Raw genomic sequence first — 22686 nt, 5'->3', positions numbered from 1 at the left:
TAACATGGTCAATAAAAATCAATTTTTTTTATTTAAATACAATATTTTTTATTAAACCAATTTAAAACACAGCTGAATCTGATAACTATGTTAAGGTATATCATTATTGTATCACAATAAATTCAAGTATATATACAAAATACTAAGTGTTACATACTAGCTGTGAAGTTTTTAAGATTGTTAAACCCTGAATTGGTGCAAGTGGAATCAGATTCTGTTGAAGAGCTAACTAAACCTGTTTTTTGATAGCAGTAGCCTCTTCCTGAATATGCAGGGATTATTTTTTTCAATTAGCTCAAAATTAAAAACCAATTGAAAGTTGAAAAAAACAGATAAGCTTTTTGTCCTCTTCCAAAATGAAGTGTGAAAGTTTAAGAATTTCTGTTTCTAATCCTGGAGGACACAGTAACCAGAAAAAAATCTATTCCATTCACTAACTACAATTCACAGCAAGATTAAATGCAAACCTTGTTTTGGTGCATATTTCTTACATTTCCATAACATTTAAGGTAAGTTTATATCATTAAAATACTAAATGCTATTTTCGTATATTTTAATTAAATTTCAACTTCCATCCAAATACAGCTTTACATAAATAACAAACAAAAAATTTACCCTCCAGAAAAAAATCATTCACCATTTTCTAACACAATAAAAATCCGAATAAATGTAAATCAAGCTATATAATTACTTAAATAAATATGTATAAGACATTTAGTATATCCTTCAAGAAAGCAATAAAGAAGCATCAATGTAATGCAAAGACTATATTTAGTTGGAAAGCACCACATTTTCATAATTATAAACTGAGTATCAACCTTTTTCTTGAAAAAATTCAAAAAATACAATGGCAACATGCAAATAAACAGGAGGATTTAAAACAATATTTCCAGTGTGTTTCCAATGTGCTGATTTAAATAATTAGTAAAATCAGTTATTTAAATTACCTTGATTTAAATCAATCCATCCTAATTGCTATGGCAATTTTTGGATTAGTTTGATGGTTTTATTCCTTAAGGGTACATCTACACCAGGAACTAACTTCAAAGTTAGGCGCTACTTTGAAGTAACCAGCAGAGAGTCTACACGTCTTCCCTTACTTCGAAGTCGGAAGCCCAACTTTGAAGTCCTAACTTCATTCCTGGGAATGGAGTAATGCCCTACTTCAAAATGTAACTTCGAAGTAGGGTGTGTGTAGACACTCAACTTTGAAATCTGTTACTTCAAAGTTATTTTTGTAGTGTAAACACGGCCTTAAGGTTCCAAGAGTTTGGAACAGACATTATCTGCCTATCCTGAAGCTTAAAACACATACAAGAATCTTAACAAATCATCATGTTTTTGTGTTCATATTTAGCAGTCCCAGTCCCAAACATGCTAGGCACTGCACAAACATATCATTAAAATATGGTATCTGCCCCAAAGACCTGGCATAGTGACATTAATCAAGCACTGTAATAAATCAAATATAATACTTCCCTGCAGCGGAACTACAAATGTAGTACAATCCATGCTGGTAAAAAGGACTGACCGTGCTGAAGCACAGAGCATCTTAGGAGGCTAATCAGAGTGGATAGCACTCCGCTCCTAGAGGATCAGGCCCGAAGGCAGTATATATCCCGGTAAGACACTGAGGCTGGGTCTATTCGAGGAGGTGTAATCGATTTTAGAAAAGCAAATCCAGCTCAGAGAATTGCTTAGCTGGAGTCAACTTATCTAAAAGTGATTTTTGCTACTGTCTACACAGTGGGAGGTTGACGGCAGTGCCATGACCGTTTGAGTTACTATATGTCCACTAAGTGTGCTATGTTGAATCCTGGAAGATTGACCACCAGTGCTTTGACCTTCCCATAAGTATAGATGTGTACCCTGAATGTGTTAGGGGAAAAAATTCAATAGTCCCTGTAAAAGCAACAAAGCACAATATCCCTTACTGCCATAGCAATAGGCAGTAGTTCTCTACCTGACATTCAGGAATCCCTGGGGGTCCAAATACTAAGATTTTCATATACTAAGATTTCAAATTTAAGATTTTCATGTATTTAGTATTTCAAATACTAAGATTTCCAAAGGGATCCACACCTCCATTTGAAATTTTTAAGAGGTACACACATGAGAAATGAGAAGTAAAATCTACCCTGACTGATCAGCCCTACACAGGAAATGATTAAAATATCATCAAACAGTGATATTACAATCTGCAGTAATCTTGAAGCTAGCTAGCTTGTGTGACATAGGCATACATCCATTGAGAAGCTGACTGAGATCACTAAATTCACTTCTCATAGGCCACTGAACATGTGACACTTGGGTAACTATCTTACACCACTCACCCAGGATAATTTTTCCAGTGGGACACAGTGATGATCAACCATCTATAATGGTCTTAGAATGCATTTTAATATTTGGAAAATCTCAAAGTTCTACTTACCAAAATGCAGTCCACCTTAGATTGTACAGTTTTGCTAGAGGAGAGAAAAAGAGAGAAATCCGAAGTTAATTTATACAGTGATGATATAAAATGTCACATAGTAGATTAAACTACATGGGTTTTTTTAGACAAGGGTCACCATTTTAATGAAATCTCATATTGCAATTGGGAAACTTTAAGCTGAGAGCCTGTGCAGCTACCACCTCTACAAAGTGGCATCACAGGTGCTCATTATTTCATGGGATTGGGCTCTGGAACAGTATTAAGTGTTTTTACAAACTGTATTTTCTTCAGATGCATTTGACTTGTCCACCTATAAAAACACTTGAAATAAATCTTATGTGATATATTACTTTCTAGCTGTCCTGAATAGCTTCTACAGTTGAAGATTTGTTTTTAACTGAGTACTTAGCGTTTACAATAAAGATCCTAATCAATTTACTTGTATTACCTTTCAGCTGGTTCTGGAAAGATGAGTGAGGGCAAAAGTAAAGAGTTACATCACAAATACTTTAACTAAATATGGGATGGTCATTCAATTGACTGCCTATTATTTGACAAGGGCCAAATAATGGCAAATATTCTAACTGTAGTGCAATAAGTCAGGGGATGTGGATGGTGACTGCATCATGATGCCATTCTTTTTCATTATTTTAAAACACTTGTTTCACATTTTTCTGAATTAAACTGATGGATCTCTTTCCCATGGGGTTAACAATTTCACTTCTGTGAGAAGAGGCAGCTACATTGGTTAGTTACCAGAGCTCCCAGTGGCCACAACTGCCTGTGCCACTTGCCAGAGCCATCACTGGCTGGGCATGGCAAATCACAGTCAATGTAAGCAACTTGTCTCACAAACCGCCAGCTGATTACCCTGATGGGTCACATGCTGAAGGCTGTAAATCCTGGCCTATAACCTTGGCTGTTTTGTTAGGATATGAAATGACACAGAGCAGCACTTCCTAAACTAATTTGGCCACAGAACACTCTTGGGCTTGGACTATATTGACCAAAACCATTGGCTGGGGTTGGGGAATGGAGTGGGGAGATGTTCATAATGAAAAATTGCCACATGTAATGCTCAAATGTTTATTTAAGAGTTAAGTTTTTTAGATGTGTTGTACTTTACAAATAACAAAAAACAACAAGAAAAAACCATCTGAATGAATAACCAATGTCTGTCTCATAGCAGGACAGTTAGCAACCCTATAATTAAGTATAAAAATGAAAAATTAAGTTCCAACCCAAAACAAAACATCAATATAACATCCAAATGTCACTCTTTTGTTTAAAAAAAAATGGAAAGGCCAATATTGTTCAAAAAAGGAATATCCTTCCTTAAAGCTTAAAAATATTTTTTTTATGAAAAAGAAATGCAAAACAAATTAGGTATGGAAAAATATGTTTAAATTTTGTGTTTTTATAAGTTTGTTATTTTTACAGAAAACTACTGGAAAATAAAAATAAGTAACATTTGACAGTTTTTTTAAACAGGAAGAATGTTTTTGCAACTCTGTGTCGGCATGAGTCGTGTAATAACTATACTATTACAAACACATTATAAATATTAATATACCTGCACTCTAAATATTATTCAAATACCTTACTGTGTATTTTTGATAATCACATAATTTCTTATTTAGTATTTTAGAAGGAAAAATAATCACTAGCATCAAACTTTTTTCACGGAACACCTATTCCCATTGTGCACGGAACAAAATTTGGGAAACGCTGCCATAGAAACATTCAATATGGTAACACTGGAGAGAAATTGTTCCTTCAGATGACATCAGACTTCACTTTCAAGGGCACCCTGACCAGGAGAGACTGCTGATTTACTGGCAGCCCAATGCATTCCCATGTGGGGAAATCAAACTTGAGCCTGCATATGGCTCTCGCTCTGCAGGTTAACTGACTAAGTGATGTGCCCTATCAGTAAAAAAGCAAAAAGCAGCTCACAGCCATGAGGCAATTCTCTGGAACAACATTCCCTCTAATTTTTAATTTCCATGGGCAGAATAAATTTGGTTATGTGCACCAAGGCATGTGCAGACATGCTCCCCCATGGAAACAAATGCTACTGGCTGTGGGCTTCCGCTATCATCTAGGCAGCACCTGACCCTCTTCAGTCTTTTCTCTCAAATGCCAGGTACAATTAGAAAACTGTAAAATGTACGGTATCTCCGTTAAGTCAGGGAGCAAAAAGCAATAAGCCTTCCAATAAGTAGGGTGGTAAAACAGTCCACATCATTAGAAGAGACATCAGTTTTGTTTACCACTTAGGCTATGTCCCCCCATTCTGGCTTATTTGAAGGGTATGGCTTGAAAAAACTTACCTTGAAATTTTTTACAAATAGCTATTAGAGCATCGCTACTTAAACCGTGCATGTATAATATATACAGAGCACACATTAGCTACACATTACAGTAAACTCATGTCCGGCAGCCCCGGGAGCAGCAGGTTGCCCAACGTTTAAATATGCCAGATAAAAAAGTTCAGCTCCTCTGCCTCTCTCCCACTGTGCCAGTTCCTGTTCAACTACTGCCCCATTACCTTATTAGTGGGGATGGTGGCGAGCCTCTTGCAGGGCTCAGGCATCGCTGCACTACATGAGGAACTGCTCCGGGCAGCAGGCACTGTGTGGGGAGCCACTCCGGGCAGCGCCATTGCCATGCTGCATGGGAAGCCACTGCCAGTGGTAGGCAGTGGGCGGGAGAGCGGAGGAGCCGCTGAACACACACACACTCAGGGGCTGCCAGAGTAAGAGGGGATGGCTGGGGCACAACGGAATGCTGGTTAATTGAGAATTCTGGCTGTCTGAATATGGATAAAACAGAATTTACTGTACGGATAAAAATCTGAAAGGTTTGTACTGAGTTTCACAACCAGCCCAGGGCTTCGTGCAGTCTATTTTCCTGTGGGATTGCCAGAAGCTGTTACATCAGTAGTACCTGAGTTTGACAGACCCACCCCCACCAAAAAAAAACCCATTGTTATTATCAGCTGAATTGTTCCCTACATGGAGTATCTGCAAACATTTGGAGTCTGTGATCCAGGCACTTTGCTACATGTCTTGCAACAGGTGATAGAGATGCTCTCAGTAATGAAAATAACCATTTGAACCTCTGAGTGACCTAAGCCCATCTGAAACCTAAATATAGTACTAAACGATCAGTTACAACTATTATTGTTTCTCTTGGGCAGATGCTTCTAGCAGTACCATCTGGAGAGGGGGAAAAATCACAGTGAAGTTAAAATGAATGAATCTTCTTAACAAGGGAAGTAAAGTTTAGATGACTGCTTGAACTAATCAGTCTTAAAATAACTATAAGTTAACTAGCGCCACATCTGAATGCTTCAGTCTGTTTTGTGACTGACAATCTGAGTCTTCTAACATCTGCCTGCACTGGGTTTAACCACTTTAAAAAGCTTAAGTTTGGTACAAAATTAACAGTTATAAAACCAAAAATCAAAATTTACAAAAATGCTGATTGGGACGTTATCACAAGCAACAGAACAACTTCCCATAACCAGTACTGGTATGTAGAGTTCTTACATAAAATCAAAGATACAGAAATTACATTCACAAATAGATAATCAAAAGGATAGTACACTGTTCACTTTATGAAGAAAATCCCGTTTAAATCAGAACTTCGTGAAAAATCAAAAATAAAACCAAGACTGTAATTTGATCCAAATTGGGTATTAGAACCCTGAAGCAGTGTCAATTGCCATCAATTTAAAAACTTGTCGAAAAACAGGAGTCCGCCTGCATTGCTACAAAGCTTAGAAAAACTTAATTATTTTAAAAAACAGCATGCAGGGAAGGCTACTCAAGTCACTTCATCAGCCTAAAAAGAGGCTGATGAGACATAGTGCAAGACAGATGCTAGGTTTTGGAATAACTCCTTTGAGAATGAATGTAGTTCTGGTCCCATTTAATTGGTTAACTGGTTACATGAACTGGGGGTGGTGACTAGGGAAGCTGCTCCAGCCCAGCTGGGGTGTAGTGGCCCTCCTGCTGTGTCCCAGCACATCAGGAGCTACCCCAGCAGCACGGACTGATGGAAGCAGCTGGTGATGGGGGACTAGGATGATGCCAGGTGAGACCAGAATTTTAGAATGACCAATCGGAACTTCCAGGAGCTCTGCCGCTGACTGACCCACCTGAGGCTTGCCCTTCCCCTCAAAAAGGAAGCTGGCTACCCTGAACAGCTACTGGTCAGGGGGGTTACCAATTTGGGGTGGGCAAGGCCACCCTCATGGCTGTCCTCGTGGAAGTAAGGTGTGCTTGGGTCATGCACCGGCCACTGGGAGGGAGCCCCAGGTAAAGGAGGACCCGAGGCATGGAGGAAGGGGCAAGAGGGAACATGGCAGGGGAGAGAGCCAAGTACACCCCTCACGAGAGCACACACCCTCCCTCCCATACAGGTCATCTGTGCCATCAACGCAATGCTGCTCCACAGGGTAGTCTAAGTGGGGAATGTGGATGCAGCCATCACAGGATTTGCAGTGCTTGGCTTCTCGCATTGCTGAGGTGCCCTGGATGCGATGCACATCCCCACCTGTGTCCCAGAACACAGCGCCAGCAGTTATATCAACAGAAAAGACTGCTACTTGTTAGTGGTCCAGGCACTGGTGGACACCAAGGGCCGCTTCATACACGTCTATGTGAGGTAGGTGGGCTGAACACAGGAAGCCCGTGTGTTCCAGAACTCTGAGATCTATCACCACATGGAGAGCGGGACATATGTGCCCCAGAGGGAGCTCCAGGTTGGGGGCATTACCATGCCCCATGCATGGTGGTGGAAGCCACCTACCTCCTGCAGCCCTACGTAGGCCACCCTGACCCCACCTGGGAGGTATTTAACGCCCATCTCAACCAGGCCAGCAACACAGTCAAGAAGGCCTTCAGGTGCCTGAAGGGCCAGTGACAGTGCTTCCTCAGGTGCCTGGAGGATGGCCTGCAGAATGCCTCTCAGGCGGTGGGTATCCGCTACATCCTCCACAATATAGTGGAAGGCAAGGGTGAGGCGTGCATTCAGAGATAGGTGGCCGAGATCGGCCCCACCTGTGAGCAGTTGGCCACTGCCCTGCGCCACCAGGCACACCGGGACGGGTCCTTATTAGGGAGGCCCTCCTGGAGAGCTTTTCCCATGGGTCTCAGTGACCCCCACCCACAGCCACCCCACGCAGGCCGCACCACACGAACATCCCTCACCGTCCCCCCACCATAAGCACAGGACACAGGGATGGTGCAAAAATAAATTGTTTAACCAAAATTAGGAACTGTGTGGTTTTAACAAATGGTGAATAGAACTATATACAGCAGGAAACAGGGGGCAGACTATGTACATGGGGGGATGGGAAAGAGGGGACCTCAACCTGTGGGGTGGAAGTGGGGGGCATCAGTCCAGGACAGGGGTGGATTGCTGTGAGCCCTGTCAGCCCCAGGATCCCCTCCCGCCTGGGTTCGCAGTCCCTGGCAGGGCTGGGATGGGGCAGGAAGCATGGGCAGGTAGGGCCATCGGAGGACTTTGGTGGGGTTGGGCTTGGCAGGCAGTGGGGTGGGAGAGTGGGGGCGATCAAGGTGAGCCAAGTGCTCCCTCACGATGACGGTCATGGCCCTGAGGTTGGCATGAGTTCCTCCCAGGTTGTCTGCCACCAGGCCACTGACAACTCCAGGTGGAGGCACCGCTCTGCCACCTCAGCCTGGCAGCATCTGGCAACATTTTCCCTCAATTGCCTCCATGCCCTCCGGCTTCAGGCCCACTGTGGTGCTCGTGGCAGGGGTACCTGGGCCCTCTCCACCACCTCCAGTGGGCTGTCTGGGATGATGGAGGGGATGGGACTCTCCCAGCCCTCCAACAGTGCAGCTGTAGGGATAGAAAGGGAGAGACAGACAGCATGTCAGTCCCACACCACTGCCCCGAAGGCCATATCCCCCACCCTCCCATCCAACAGCATGACGGCCATGGGGTATTAAGGGTCCTGAGAGGGTCCCTGCCCATGTGGGGCGGTCCCTGGGTGTAGTCCAGCCCCACACATCCCCTTCCTGCGTATACAACTTGTGCCACTGTCCATGGGGGCCAGTGCTGAGCATAACTGGTGGCTGTTCTGGCATGCCATCAGCCACAGCCATTCGGGATGCGTTTGGCCCAGGTCTGGTGGTATGTGGGTGGCCTGCTGGCAGCTGTCATGCCCCGCCTCACGAGCAGGGGTACGTGCCCTGCTAGGAAATCCAGCAATGCCCTGCTGGCTGCTGCCTGGCTCGACAACCATGATGGCAGGTCAATTACTAGGTTCCTGTTTCTGGAGACCTCAGAGGGCGGCTCTGGCTCAGTGTCCAGCAGGGTGGGGCTGTCATGGGGTCCTGGCTCCTTCTGGCCCTCTGGGTGTGGCTTATCCACCAGGGTGTCCACAACAGCTGGTGGTGGTGGGGTGTCCCTGTGCCCCAGGCGACTCTGGAGTTCCTGGTAGCAGGGGCAGTTTGTGAGACCTGCCCCAACTAGCCAGCTTCGTCCTGAGCCCAGGCGTAGCCCTGCTGGAGCTCTTTAACACTGCTCCGCACTTGCTGCTGTGTGCTGGCCGGGTATCCCTGAGAGGCAAAGCCAGTCACAAGGCAGGCAGAGGAGGGCACATCCCATCACCTGCCAATCATCTCCCAGAGCACCTCCTCCTCTTTCCACAGGCCGAGCAGATCCCCGAGCTCCAGCTCCGCCCAGGAGGGTACCCTCTTTTTTGCTGGCTGGCTGGGGTCCTGTGAGCCATATGAGGGCTCTGAGGGGTGTCCTGGGACTCCTGGGGAGTCTGGCTGCTGGACATTGTGGTTTTGTGGGTCTGCAGGGTAGCCTTGAGGTCATGCTCCAAACAGTTTGTGCCTTTGTTGCCAGCACGCTCTCAGCTTCCTGCCAGGGGATTTCTGGGTCCATGCGGCTTGGAATGCGGCCAGATGCAGGGAGCATAGAGCTCTGAGAATGCTGGCCAGGGTGGCTCTGCGCCCCAGCTTGCCAGCACCATGGAGTACTCCTCTTTTGAAAGAAGGGCCCGTGAAGCGTCTACATGCACTTTCTTTTAAAAGACTTGCTCTTCCTGATCCAGGATCGGAGGAGCACTTTCGAAAGGAGCACCATGTTCTTTCAATTTACTTTTGAAAGAGCATGTTTTGGGTGTGTCTGCACAAGCCCCCTCCTTTCGGAAGGCGCATGTTAATGAGGGTGTTCGAAAGATGCTGATGAGGCACTGCCATGAATATGCAACTCCTCATTAGTATAATGGCAGCCACAGAGATTTGAAAGTGCTGCTTTCGAATTGCACGATGCCTGCGTAGCCGGGGGCCTTTTGAAACGAGCCCCAGGACTTTGAAAGCCCCTTCTTCCCATTTGTTTTGGGAAGAAGGGGTTTCTGGAGTCCTGGAGGTCATTTCAAAAGGCCCCCAGCTACACAGGCAGTGCGCAACTCGAAAGCAGCACTTTCGAACGGCTGCAGCCACCATTATGCTAATGAGGTGCTGCCTTTTTTTGTGTAGATACTCCATGGGCTTTTTCAAAAGAGCCCGGGCTTTCAGTTTATCTTTTGAAAGGGTTTACTAATACAGATGCAGCACTTGAGGCCCCTGTATAGATTCCAACAATAGAAATCCATTAACTTGAAGACTATGATCTTATCGGAACTCTGAAGTGAAATAATGCTGATCAGGATGCCTGTCTTCCATGCAGGATACTGGTGTCCTTCCTTGTGGTGGTGGTTGCATTCCTTCCCCCAGTGTCAAGTAATTTGTAAAACTAAATCTTATACTAGTCAGCCAACAGTTAAGATTCCCACAGACTAAGCCTTTCAGCTCTACCCTAACAAACTCGTATTACAAGATCCCTGCACAAAGGAACTAACACAGTAAGGGCTTGACCTCACAAAGTCTATTCCTGTGCCTAATAACCACTGAATTCAATGCATTTGCTTACAAGTTAAGACATCATTAGGGTTTTACAAGACTGAGTTGTATGCAACATATAGACTTAAACTTATGGTGCGAGAAATCGTTAACAGATTGCCTGTATTTAGCCTTATGAAGTAAAAAGGGCCACTTTTCACTAAACTGGCATAGATAGGCAATATCAGTAGAGTCTGTTAAAGGCATTAGACATTCTGTTATTTAGTTCATTTCTGCAAGCATGTGCACAAATACAGAGCAGGTTTCTGAAACCAGGTTGTGGGCACAGCCAAACTGTGTGTACACAACTGGGAACACCTCCCACGCATGTAATGAGTCTGTTCAATGTGACCCTGAAGTAAAAACATCTCATCTCTGTGACCAGCTTGCCCCACGCTCTATCCCAGTGGTCTCCAACCTTTTCACACACAGGATCATTTTTGAATTCAGGATCTACCCTGTTCCCTGCCTTGCTTACTCCCAACCTGCCACTTACTTTTCCCTACCCTCACTCACAGGGCTGTGATGGAGGTTGGGTTTGGCAGGGGATCCAGGCTCTGGGCTGGAGTTGAGGGGCTTGGGGTGTGGGGTGGGGGCTCTGGCTGAGGTACAAGGGAATGTGGTGCTGGCTCCCAGAGGGGCCTTAAGGCTGGGGTTGGACACCCACTGGGAGGCACTTACCTTTCTGCCTGCCCTGGCCACATGCTGCTCCCAGAAGGGCCAATGCATCCTTATGGCCCCTGTGGCTCTGTGCACAGTCTCTTTCTACAGCAGGGGTGGCCAACCTGTGGCTCTTTGAGCCGTTCAGTGAGGCTCCTCCTCAGACCTGCACACCAGGAGTGCCACCTGCCTGCTCCATGCACATGCCCCACTAGCTGCTGGGAGAACTGCATGGCAGCTGTGGCAATGCTGGAGGTGGCTCCAGGGAGTTGCCGACATCTCATCAAAGTGGCAGAGGGTGCCTGGCTCTGGGGTGAGGGCATTCCGTTAGAGCATTAGGGAGGGACTGCGGGTGCCTGGCTCTTAGGGAGGGCACTGAGCCACATACTATATTTATTTTACATACCTGTATATAGATATATAAAAGAGGACTATATATAAATATATAATATATGGTTCTTTGCACTCTATCCAGCACTATTTGGACTCTTCATCTCTATCTGGTTAGGCACACCTGCCCTACAGCTACCACCCCACTGGTTGCCCAATGGATGCTATAGGGGCGGGACCTGCAGGCAGAAGCAGAGACCTTGTCACCCTGATCCCTGCGACCACTGTGCAGAGACATGTTGGCTGCTTCTGGGACTGGAGCGGGGCCAAGTTACGCAGGGAGCCTGCCTCAGCGGCAGCCCCGCTCTTACCAGACTTTTAGTGGCTGAATATCAAAAGTGACTGGGAGAGTCTCCAGGATCAATCAGTTAACCACAATCGACCAGTTGATGACCACTGCTCTACCCCATCATGAAGACAGGACTTTGCTCCTGCTCAGATAACATGGGGCCATCGCTCTAAGTCTGAAAAGCAGCACAGATTTTCCAACAAATCTGTATTTGGCTATACTGCGCTGCATATACCAATATGCAATAACAAATGATGAAAGCTACAATATACGTTTTGTAATAGTAGTTTAAGTGCCTAGCTTTGTATGGTGGATATAAAAGAGCCCCTGCTCCGTGCAAGTCAGTCAACCTTAATGAATAAATTTTATGTACAATTAACAGGCCCCAAGAGTTCACCCAAGTTAGGCCACTCTGCTAATGAAATAGGAAATTACCCAGTACACAAAATAAAGGCTTTCCCCAAAAGCTCAAAGTGATGGGCTCACATATGCTTTCAATGCCATATACTGGCTAGCCTTTATACAGTGCTTCTCACACCTAACGGAAATACTGTTTCTCCTTTCCCTCCCCAGCACCTTTCTGGCTTCTATATGTTACTCACATGCTATATAGCAGGTAGAATCTGTCCCAATATTTCCATTCTGGTGGCTGGAAAGAGAACCTTTCAAATGTGAACTGAGCACAAACCAACATATAAGCTGAAGGTTGTCTCTCTCTGGTGGAGAGCTACATCGGCCACATGGTCATTTAAAAAGCATTCAGCTATGAAAGAACTCGTTACCTCCTACTGCACCAGACATTTGCTCTTTTCATGTGATCCCCAAGAGCCAGTTGTCAAATTATTTCACAGTAACCTCTGGGCAGTTTTAAAAGGCTACTTTTTGGGAGAAGAACGCTAAATGAACAGCATCCATCGCCTTGGAACCCATGCAGCTTGTTGTCCAGTACCACAGGAGCCATTTTAATTTAGACACACTCTTTCCTCTCCCTCTTATCTAGCTTTTTTTCCCCCTGTTTGCAAAAGGTAAGGAGACAGGAAAATCAAACTCTTGTCAGTATTTCCAAACAGAATAGTACACCCAGAGACGTGTGCCAAACCGATATAAGCAAACATCAACAATGGTTATCATTAATAAAGCATGTCATGTTGGTGAAAGCCATACTGAGAAATAAGGAGCATTTTATGTGCCATATTCTTAACCTGAGCACACACTGAAACAACTCACTCTGAAATAGGTTTAATGGTGTTCTCTAGAACTCTACCCAGGTTTAAAAGTAATAGTTAAATCACTGACGGGATGCATATTAATCTTCACTCTGCAAGCTCTGCTTAAGAGCCATATTCTACAAACACTGGCAATGGAAATAATGCTTACCCCCATAAGTAGTCCTATTAAAGGCAATGGGACTACTCATACTCGGTAAGTATTGTCCCACAGCAGCAGTCGCAGGATTGGGCCTGTAATTTTTAACCTTACCAAATTAGTCTATGTGGCTTGTACATAATTACATATACCCTCGTCAGAAGTGTACTGAAATGCTAAAATGCAACCAGTGATAATGAGAGGAAAAATTCTGAAGCCACTACGATATTGTGATACCCAGCCACCAGATGCTCACATACAGCATATTACAGTTTCTGGCACAGCTCACACTACTAGGAATGGTAGTATCCAACTGGCTGAAAAAAAAAACCCAGTCACTTTTTTGTTTTTGCTAGTCATGGTTCCAAATGTTTTCCATGTATATCTGATGTATTATTTACTGTCCAGCTAACTGAAGAAGCATTTTTGAGACAACTAAATAATTAACCTGTGGTAGTATTAGTTGTTGCACATGGAAAGTACAAGACAGTGGATTTCCACACCTCATTCCTGCCAGTTCAGAACTGGTGAGTAAGTTTCCACCCCCAATCCGGAACTTGCGCAAAATGTGAATGATCCAGTAACCAGACCTGTTGGAGCCACCTAGAGGCTCTGTCCCTGACTGCAGTTTTATGTCCCTGGTGGATACTTCTATAAACTAAATGGATATGTGATTGTGATTCGCAAACTAATGTGAAACCTTAAACACCTGAATTTCTGAAGTATTGAGCAGCTGTAAATTCCACTGAATTCAAGGACAGCTGTGGATTAGTACTAAACTCATGTCAGTCTATTCAAAGAACTTTAAGTCAGAAATGAATCTATGTAGATCTCGGGTCAAGTAGCTGAAAACATAGTGCTGTGATGTGCAGTATGTTCACCACTCACCATATGTAGTGAACAGGACACTGCAGTGCAGTGATTTTGGGCTCTGGAGTTGCATGAGGCTCTTGGAGCCTTTAAATGCAGCTCCTTAAGAGCCTCACACGAGTCCCCTCTGCGCGCATACTCCACTGCTTGGTGGGACAAGCACGTGTCAGTGGCGGCGGCTCTAGCTGCTGCGTGGTTCCTGCCTCCTGGGGCACCTGCAGCAGCAGCTCTGGTGAGTTGCCATGCACAGGGCAGGTGTGTGTGCCTGGCTCCAGGAGAGGGGGAGGACATTCAGTTAGAGTGGGGGTCTGTGCCTATCTGGTATTTTAAACATATGACACAGCACTCCCTTAAGGTATAGTAAGTTTGAGAATTAAAACAACAACAACAAGGATCCGAGACTCACATTATGTCTTTTCAGTGTACGTTTCTCAGTCCCACAAGTGCATTTGCCTGCACTGGTCCAAGCGCACTGGCCCAACCACAGAACTAGGACTTGAAATAGATATCTAGAACAAGGAGCATGAAGATACTTAATTTTTACAATCATCCATGCCGGTTTGTTTTAAGATGATCCAGAGAGAACACACTCAGTTTACTGGGGAATTTAATTACACTAAGTGATGAGTGAAAAAGCACGATCTCTGTGGGCTATTTATCATCAACTAACACCTCATTTAGCTCAAGTCAGTAACCTTTACCTCAAACCACAGCAGTGAAATCATTAACAGGTCACTGATTCTCAAACAGTGGGTCGCGACTCTATTTTAATGGGGTCACCAGGGCTGACTTAAGACTTTCTGGGGCTTGGGGCCCATGGCAACAGGGGTCAGGTTACATCATCCCTGTCTGGGGCTGAAGTCTTCAGATGTCAGCCTTGGCACCCCTCCTGGAGCAGTGCCTTTGCCCTCCCCTGACTGGACAATGGAGCTCGGGCAGGGTCAGGTTTCGATTCCCCATCCTGGGGTCACGTAGCAATTTTTGCTGTCAGAAAGGAGATCATGGTGCAATAAAGTCTGAGTCTTGGTATAGATTAGTTCACCCAGTTGAAAAATCCTGGATGGCATCTGAAACCGGAAGAAACAAATTTTACAGCAAAATAATACCCTAAAGAGAAATATTTCCATTCCAATACGCACTGAAATCTTTGTATTCTTCACAACACCAAAATGAGCTTACTTCAGATATTTCCTCAAAGGGCACTTCTAAAACAACTAAGATCCAAACCTTAACTTGCTGACCTTGGAAGTGTTCCCCATAAAATAGCAGTCAAGAAATACAGATCCAAAGTCTGACTAGTTCAGCCAGGCCATCGCTGACACACTAACATCTATGTTGCTGAATCCTATTAACACAAAGCTACTTTAATATTCTGTGGTACAGGTGCCATACATTCTGCTGGACAATACTGAGCATACAATGACATGGAATGGAGCAGTGTCCAAAGGACTACAGAGCCGTGTCTACACGTGCACGCTACTTCGAAGTAGCGGCACTAACTTTGAAATAGCGCCCGTCGCGGCTACACGCGTCGGGCGCTATTTCGAAGTTAACTTCAACGTTAGGCAGCGAGACGTCGAAGTCGCTAACCCCATGAGGGGATAGGAATAGCGCCCTACTTCGACGTTCAACGTCGAAGTAGGGACCGTGTAGTCGTTGCGCGTCCCGCAACGTTGAAATTGCCGGGTCCTCCATGGCGGCCATCAGCTGAGGGGTTGAGAGATGCTCTCTCCAGCCCCTCAGCTCAATGGTGGATGCGTGGAGCAGCCCCTTAAAGGTCCCCTCCCCCTCCCTTCCTGTGCAGGAAGCTGAGGGATCGTGCAGGCGTCAGCCCACGCACGCGGCCAGCCTGCACGTCCCTCAGCCACCCACCCAGCTGCAATGGCTGTCCGGCAGCCCCCCAGCGGACCCCCCCCCAAGGGGAGCCAGGGCAGCCAGCCCACCCAGAAGGGCAGCCAGGCTGGCAAGCGGCAGCAGGGCCCCTCCTGGACGGAGGCCGAGCTGCGGGACCTGCTGGGGCTCTGGAGCGAGAAGTAGGTGCTCTAGGCAATGGGGAGCAAGAGGTGGAACGCGGATGCGTTCGCTCGGCTGGCCGACGGCCTGGCTGCCCGGGGTCACCCTGCCCGCACTCCTGATCACGTCAGGAGTAAGGTGACGGAGCTGCGGCAGGGTTACTTCCAGGCCCGGGATGCGGCCAGCCGATCTGGGGCCGTCCCTGTCACTTGCCCCTTTTACAGGGAGCTCAGGGACATCCTGGGCCCCCGGCACACCTCCTCCCCTCCGGCCACCCTTGACACCTCGGCCGACGAGAGCCCCAACAGGCCCTGCAGCCGGAGTCTGCCCCGGAGGTAAGCCCCGCACCCCGGGGGCCCCCCCCCCGGAGGCCACCCCCCGGGACATCGTGGCAGGAGGAGGAGGAGGAGGAGGAGGAGGGGGGCTCCTCCTCTGCAGAATCCGGGCTGCAGATCCTCCTCCTGCTATCCCGGAGCAGCAGCTGGGCCTCCGCCCCCCGGGGATCTCCGGACCGTGGGAGTGGACCGACAGGTAGGTACCCGCCTCTGGTGTACACCCCTGGGCTTGAGGGGCGGGGGTAAGAGATATGTGTCCAGGGCCCCACACGTGTTCACATGGCCATGGCCCCAAGGACAGCAGGGCCATGGCTCTCACAGCACTGCATCCATCAGCCCCTGCCCCCCCCACCCCGCATGACAGTGCCATGCCCCATCCCTGGGCCGGGGGGAGCGGAACCTCGAGGGGCCCCAGGGAGGAGGGGGTGGGACACCCCGCAGCAGCAGCATGTGATGGAGTGGGAGGAGTGCAAAAGGGAGACTCAGGCTACATATGAGCCACAAGAGCCGAATAGCTCCCAGGGGCAAAGGAGGATCCTGGGGCTACAGCTGGCATGTGACACCTCTGCCCTGAACAAACAGGACGGAGGAGCCGAGCTGGCTTGGAATTGGGGGGGGAGGGCGGGGGCCACAGGTAGAGGCTAGGGGAAGGGAGAGCTGGAAGGCAGCCAGCCTGAGGAGGGGGAAAGCTGCATCCCAGAGGGGCACCCCTTGGGGTCTTCTCCCCATGACGGGTTGGAAGGACTGTCTCTTCCGACAGCTGGTGCTGTCACTCCTGGGAGAAACTGGGCATCTGTGGCCTAAGAAACCTCTCCTGCTCTCAGACCCTGCGGGGTGAAGTGAGAGTCGCTCCCACCAGGGGACGGGGTGCAGGGCAGGGGGACCCCTGAACCCCATTCATCACAGCAGCATCTCCCGGGGACGGGGATGGGGAACCTGCAGCACAGGGCTGGGGGGACAAAGGCCACAGCTCAGGACCCACACTAACGCCTGTCTCCATTCTTCTTCCCCCCCTCCTCTCCTGTGTCCCGCACCTGCACCCTCAGAAGGACCGGAAGAGAGCGCTGGCGAGGCGTCAGTCGTCCCGGAGAGCCCTCCAGGACCATCGCTCCAGGCCAGCCCCTCGGCCGAGGACCGACCGGCCCCACGGCGGGCTAGACGGCGGACCCCGCGCCACCACCACCCGACGGCGACGGACCCCCAGCTGCTGGCCATCCACTGACAGCAGCTGGAGGTCGCGGAGCAGCAGCTGCAGCTGCAGGAGCGGGCGCTGGCCTGGTGCCAGGAGGCATGGGGGGCCTACATGGAGACTTTTAACCGGCTGGTGAACTACCTGGCACCCCATGCCGCGCCGGCCGCCGCAGCGCCCACCCTGCCTGCTCCACCAGCCCCACCACCAGCTGCTCCGCCCGTCGCCGTCCCGTCCGCCGTCGCCCCACCACCCCCCGCCGAGGGCCGGAGCGCTGAGGGACCCCTGGAGCCACCTGAGACTCGCTGGGCATCCTATCTTCCGGTCCGGCCCGCCCCCAGCCAGCCCCGGACAGGGCTGCGACCGCGGCGGGGCTCCTGGCCGGCCACACCCAGTGCCGGGCTATAGGGGCGAGGGGCCCGGGACGTGGCCCCCCCCCCTTGTATATAGTTTACAGTTCTTCTTTGGTGCCCCCCGTTTGCCCCGTCCCCCCCATGTAAATAGTTCTCCCCTTTATCCTCCCTGGTTTTCTTTTTATTATTGAGGACACTTGTTTGTTACTATTGTTTTATTTTTGTACACATTAGTTTGTTTCAACATGTTGTCTATAGTTTGTTCTTGTTTTATATATTTACAGTTCAAAAAAAAAAGTTCTCAAAGAAAAACCAGTTTGAGTTCAGCCACAAGTGCATGCTGTCATTTGTCCAGGAAAAGTGGGAGGGGGGTGCGGTGGGGTGCTCCATGGTGTGGCCGTTGGGGCAGGAGTGTGGTGGAGGAAGGGGCGGGCAGTGGGGGGCCTGGGCAGAGTTCACCCCGCGGCCTCATCATTGAAGTGGGCCCGCAGGGCCTCCCGGACCCGGATCCCCTCGGGGTCCACCTGCCGACTGGGGGCAGCAGGTGGCTGGACGTCTGCCCTGCCGGCCTCCGCAGCCCAGCCCTGGAAAAAGGTGTCCCCCTTGCTCTCCACCAAATTGTGCAGGGCGCAGCAGGCACCCACAATCTGGGGGATGTTGTGGGGGCCCGCATCCAGGCGGGTCAGGAGACATCTCCAGCGTCCCTTCAGGCGGCCAAATGAGCGCTCCACCACCTGGTGCGCGTGGTTCAGGCGCTGGTTGAAGCGCTCCTGGCTAGCGGAGAGATGGCCCGTGTACGGGTGCATGAGCCACAGCCGGAGGGGGTAGGCCGCATCTGCGATGATGCAGAAGGGCATGGTGGTGTCCCTCAGAGGGATCTCCCGCTGGGGGATGTAGGTCCCCGCCTCCAGCCGGCGGCACAGGCCCGAGTTCCGGAAAACCCGGGTGTCGTGGGTGCTGCCAGGCCAGCCCACATAAATGTCCTGGAAACGTCCCCGGCTGTCCACCAAGGCCTGGAGGACGACAGAATGGTAGCCCTTTCGATTGAGGTATCGTCCTCCACTGTGATGCGGGGCGCAGATGGGGATGAGAGTCCCATCCAGAGCCCCGAAGCAGTTGGGGAAGCCCAGGGTGGCAAAGGCCGCGATGGTAGCATCTGGGTCCCCCAGCCTCATGAGCCTGTGCAGGAGCGTGGCGTTGATGGCACGCACAACCTGCAGAGAAAACACATGGGACAGCACCAATGAGGGGTGAGCAGGGTGTGCATGGCCCTGCCCTGCCCTGCCCTCCTCTGCCCTCCCCCGCCCTGGCCTCCCCTCCCCTCCCCTGCCCTCCTGTGCCTGGGCCCCCCTCCCCTGCCCTGCCCTCCCCCCGTGGGTTCTCTTACCTCCATGAGGACAGCCCTGACGGTGGCCTTGCCGACACCAAACTGCTGCCCCATGGATCGGTAGCTGTCGGGAGTGGCCAGCTTCCAGACAGCGATGCCGACCCGTTTCTGCACTGTGAGGGCACGCCACATGGCTGTGTCCTGGTGCCTGAGTGTGGGGGTGAGCCACTGGCACAGCTCCATAAATGTCTGCCGGCTCATCCTGAAGTTCCTGAGCCGGCGGTCATCGTCCCACTCCCCAAGCACCAGCCGCTCCCACCAGTCGGTGCTGGTGGGGTAGCTCCACAGCCACCGGCGTGTGAGGCGGGGGGGCGGGGGGTGTTGCAGGGTTAGGGGTTGAGCCCTGCTGCCCTGGGGGCAGCTCCTCCTCCGGTGTAGCAAGGAGGTGCTCAGCTGCCTCCCGCATGGCATGGAGCAGGGCAAGCCCTGCTCCTGCCGGGAGGGCTGGGTGGACCTCTGGCTGCTGCTGCTGCTGCTGCTGCTGCTGGGGGTCCATGACTGCGGCGCCCGGGGTCTGTGTGCCTATGGCTCCTCAGACCGCGTGCTGTGCAGGCTGAGTGTGTCTGGGAGGAGCCCTTTAAGGGAGCGGCTAGCTGTTGCCCCGGAAGCGCTAGTCCGCCCTGTGACCCTGTCTGCACCTGTGCCTGGCATCCCTATTTCGATGTGTGCTACTTTGGCGTGTAGACGTTCCCTCGCTGCACCTATTTCGATGTTGGGCTGCACAACGTCGAAGTTGAACATCAACGTTGCCGGCCCTGGAGGACGTGTAGACGCTATTCATCGAAATAGCCTATTTCGATGTCGCTACATCGAAATTAGCTACTTCGATGTAGCGTGCACGTATAGACGTAGCCCAGATGTGTTAAGACTCACCATGTAAACTGAAAACCTTTTTCTAGGCAAATCTTCTTTCCTAAAGCAGTGTGTTGTGCTTCCCTGTTGTTCCCTCTGCATAAGCAGGTAGCCAGTGAACCCAAAGGAGCTGAACTCACTCCTGCTGCCACTAACGATGTACAAATAAGGAAGCAAACACAAGTGAACTAAGTTGTCTTCTGTTCTACCTGTTTAAAACAGAAAACAAAAAGCATATTTGTCAAACAAAAGACAAAACCTGTTGGTAAGGTACCTGGGCATCCTCTCTGAAGAATTCCAACCCAGTAACAGTTAAACACATTGCTCCAGCTGATCTAGTATTACTCTTACATGCAGTTCTTCAAAACACAACAACCAGATAAACTGATCTTAAAATCAGACTGACGTTCCTTATGCCGTCCTAGTTCTGCCAAAAATAAGTAAAATGTCAAACTCAGTACATGCTGCAACCTTCAACTTCTGAAGACTGAGCAGTGTCAGAAGAAGCAAAGCTGATGTCTAGCAATGCTAACATGCACGTGCTCTTATATGTTAACAGTGTCTTTGGTTATACCCGTGCAACCTAAGTAAAGTATGCTAGAGCTGCCTGGGTACAAATGAGGACAGAAACTGGCTCTAAGCAGATCCAAAATCATAAAGAGATGGCAGCTACTAACAGTGGCAAAAGTCATGGTTGGCTTGCCACAGCTAACAGACTGAAGCCAACTTAAGACTTTTAACAACAGTAGCAAGTCATCAGTCACTTAAATTGGACAAATATACTGTTAATACATCTAAGCTCTAAAGCACACCATAAGTATGCTTTAGGATTACATGAGGGGTTTTTTTAATTTTGTTTTTGTTTGTTTTAAGGGGCAAGGAAGTGGTCTCTAGAGGAGTTCTAGAATTGTCTTCTAGATAGGGATGGTGTAATATCTTAGGATATGTATAAAGACCAGCGTTATTTCACCATAAGCTATTCCAGAAGAGATTTTCTAGAATAGCTGAGGGCTACTACTAAGTAGGTGTAATACTACAGGTTGAAACTCTGAAATCCGAGACTTTCTGCTCTGTTGAACCACAGATGTTGCCAGACCAGAGGGTCAGATGCGAGCCAGATGGATGGGAGCTCCAGCCAGGGCCAGGGAGCCACAGCAGGGGCCAGGAAGCTGGACGCAGTGACCGGAACTGGGGAGCTGTAGTCAGGACTGGGAAGCTGGTGGCATTAGCCAAGGAGCTGGAGCTGGTGCCAGGAAGCCAACAGCAGCGGCTGGGGAACTGCAGCTGGGGCCAGGAAGCCACAGGCCAGGGAACAGCAGCCAGGATTGGGAAGGTGGCAGCGGTTCAGGAAGCTGGTGTCAATGGCTGGGGAGGAGCCACAGTCAGGGCCAGGGAGCTGGTGGTGGCAGCTGGGAAGTTATAGCCAGGCTGGTGGCACAGGGGTCAGCTGGTGGGAGCCATACCAGATCCAGAGAGGAAACCAGTGGCCCCATCTGGCAGCCAGGAGCAGCCCAATAGCATGGAGAGGAGCCAGGGAGCACAGACCTCCCCAGTCCGGGAATATCCCTAGTTGGGGACTGCTCAAGTCCTGAGGATGCCAGATCAGAGACATCCAATCTGTACAACTCTAACTCTCCTTTGGGTTCTGACAGCTCTACAACTCTTGTATCAGAAGACTGAGGTTTTCGTTATAAGTCTGCCCTACAAAATGATGTCAACCCATATTACATCAACATACAATCAGCACAGTAATTGAATCAATTTTACACATCCACACTATGCTCCCTGCATCAGCAGTGGGCATCCTCACCAGGAGTAACCCCACTGATTTAACAGCCAACGTGGCAGTACTGTACAGCTGTTGTCAAAAGGCAGAAAGAGTTGATATAAGCAACACAGTGTTTGCACTGACACTGTCAACCTACTTGCATTGATAAAAGTGCTGTGGTGATCACAGAGTTGGAATTATTAAGCAGGTGTAAAGGATGAGTTACCTAGGTGGATGCTACATTTAGTGCAGATGCTTACAGAGTTAGGTCAACATTACGCAGCTTAAGCTGACCTAACTCTAGTGTAACCAAGCCTTGGACATCCAACGTCAAACCCCTAACTGTCTTCATTTGAATAAGACTGAACTATTTGTCTCCCTTGCCCCTCTTTCAGCACTGGTCTACTCCTCTTTCCTGGGCACTTACTCTGATAGTAGTTTTAGATAAGCCAGTAACTTCACTGCTTTTGGAGTTCACTCCTAAAGATCATATGGAACAAACATTAAAATCTTTGACAAAGGCCACAAAGAGCACACCAGAAACCAAACACCAGAGATCTGGACCTAATAGCTGGTATCTTGCCCCAATCCAGCAGTTATTCCACACTAGCAGGGAAGGCAAAAGGAAAGCATGGCGTGTCATTCTATACATCACAAACTCCTCCAGTTAACTAAGTTATGCTGCTGATGGACGCTGTATCTACGTCTACACTAACCCCCACCGCCTCCCTTTGGAAGGGGCACGTTATTGAGGCAGTTCATAAATAAGCAGCACCTCGTTAGGATAACGGCAGCTACACGATTCGAAAGTGCTGCTTTTGGAACACACACTGCCCATGTAGACGGGGGCCTT

The 22686-nt window shown here is 49.0% G+C and overlaps 1 protein-coding gene across 1 annotated transcript in view; it reads right to left on the bottom strand.

Annotated features, from left to right (window-relative positions):
- The window catches only part of RFX7 (regulatory factor X7), a 116776-nt gene that overhangs the window by 55236 nt on the left and 38854 nt on the right, over positions 1-22686 (bottom strand). The window contains exon 2 of the mRNA XM_075007379.1: positions 2432-2465. Within this exon, the coding sequence (XP_074863480.1) occupies positions 2432-2465 (34 nt within the window). The remainder of the gene's footprint in view (positions 1-2431; positions 2466-22686) is intronic.

The sequence above is a fragment of the Carettochelys insculpta genome, chromosome 12, assembly GCF_033958435.1.
Source record: "Carettochelys insculpta isolate YL-2023 chromosome 12, ASM3395843v1, whole genome shotgun sequence".
Lineage (NCBI taxonomy): Eukaryota > Metazoa > Chordata > Testudines > Carettochelyidae > Carettochelys > Carettochelys insculpta.
This window is presented reverse-complemented; position numbering and strand designations above follow the sequence as displayed.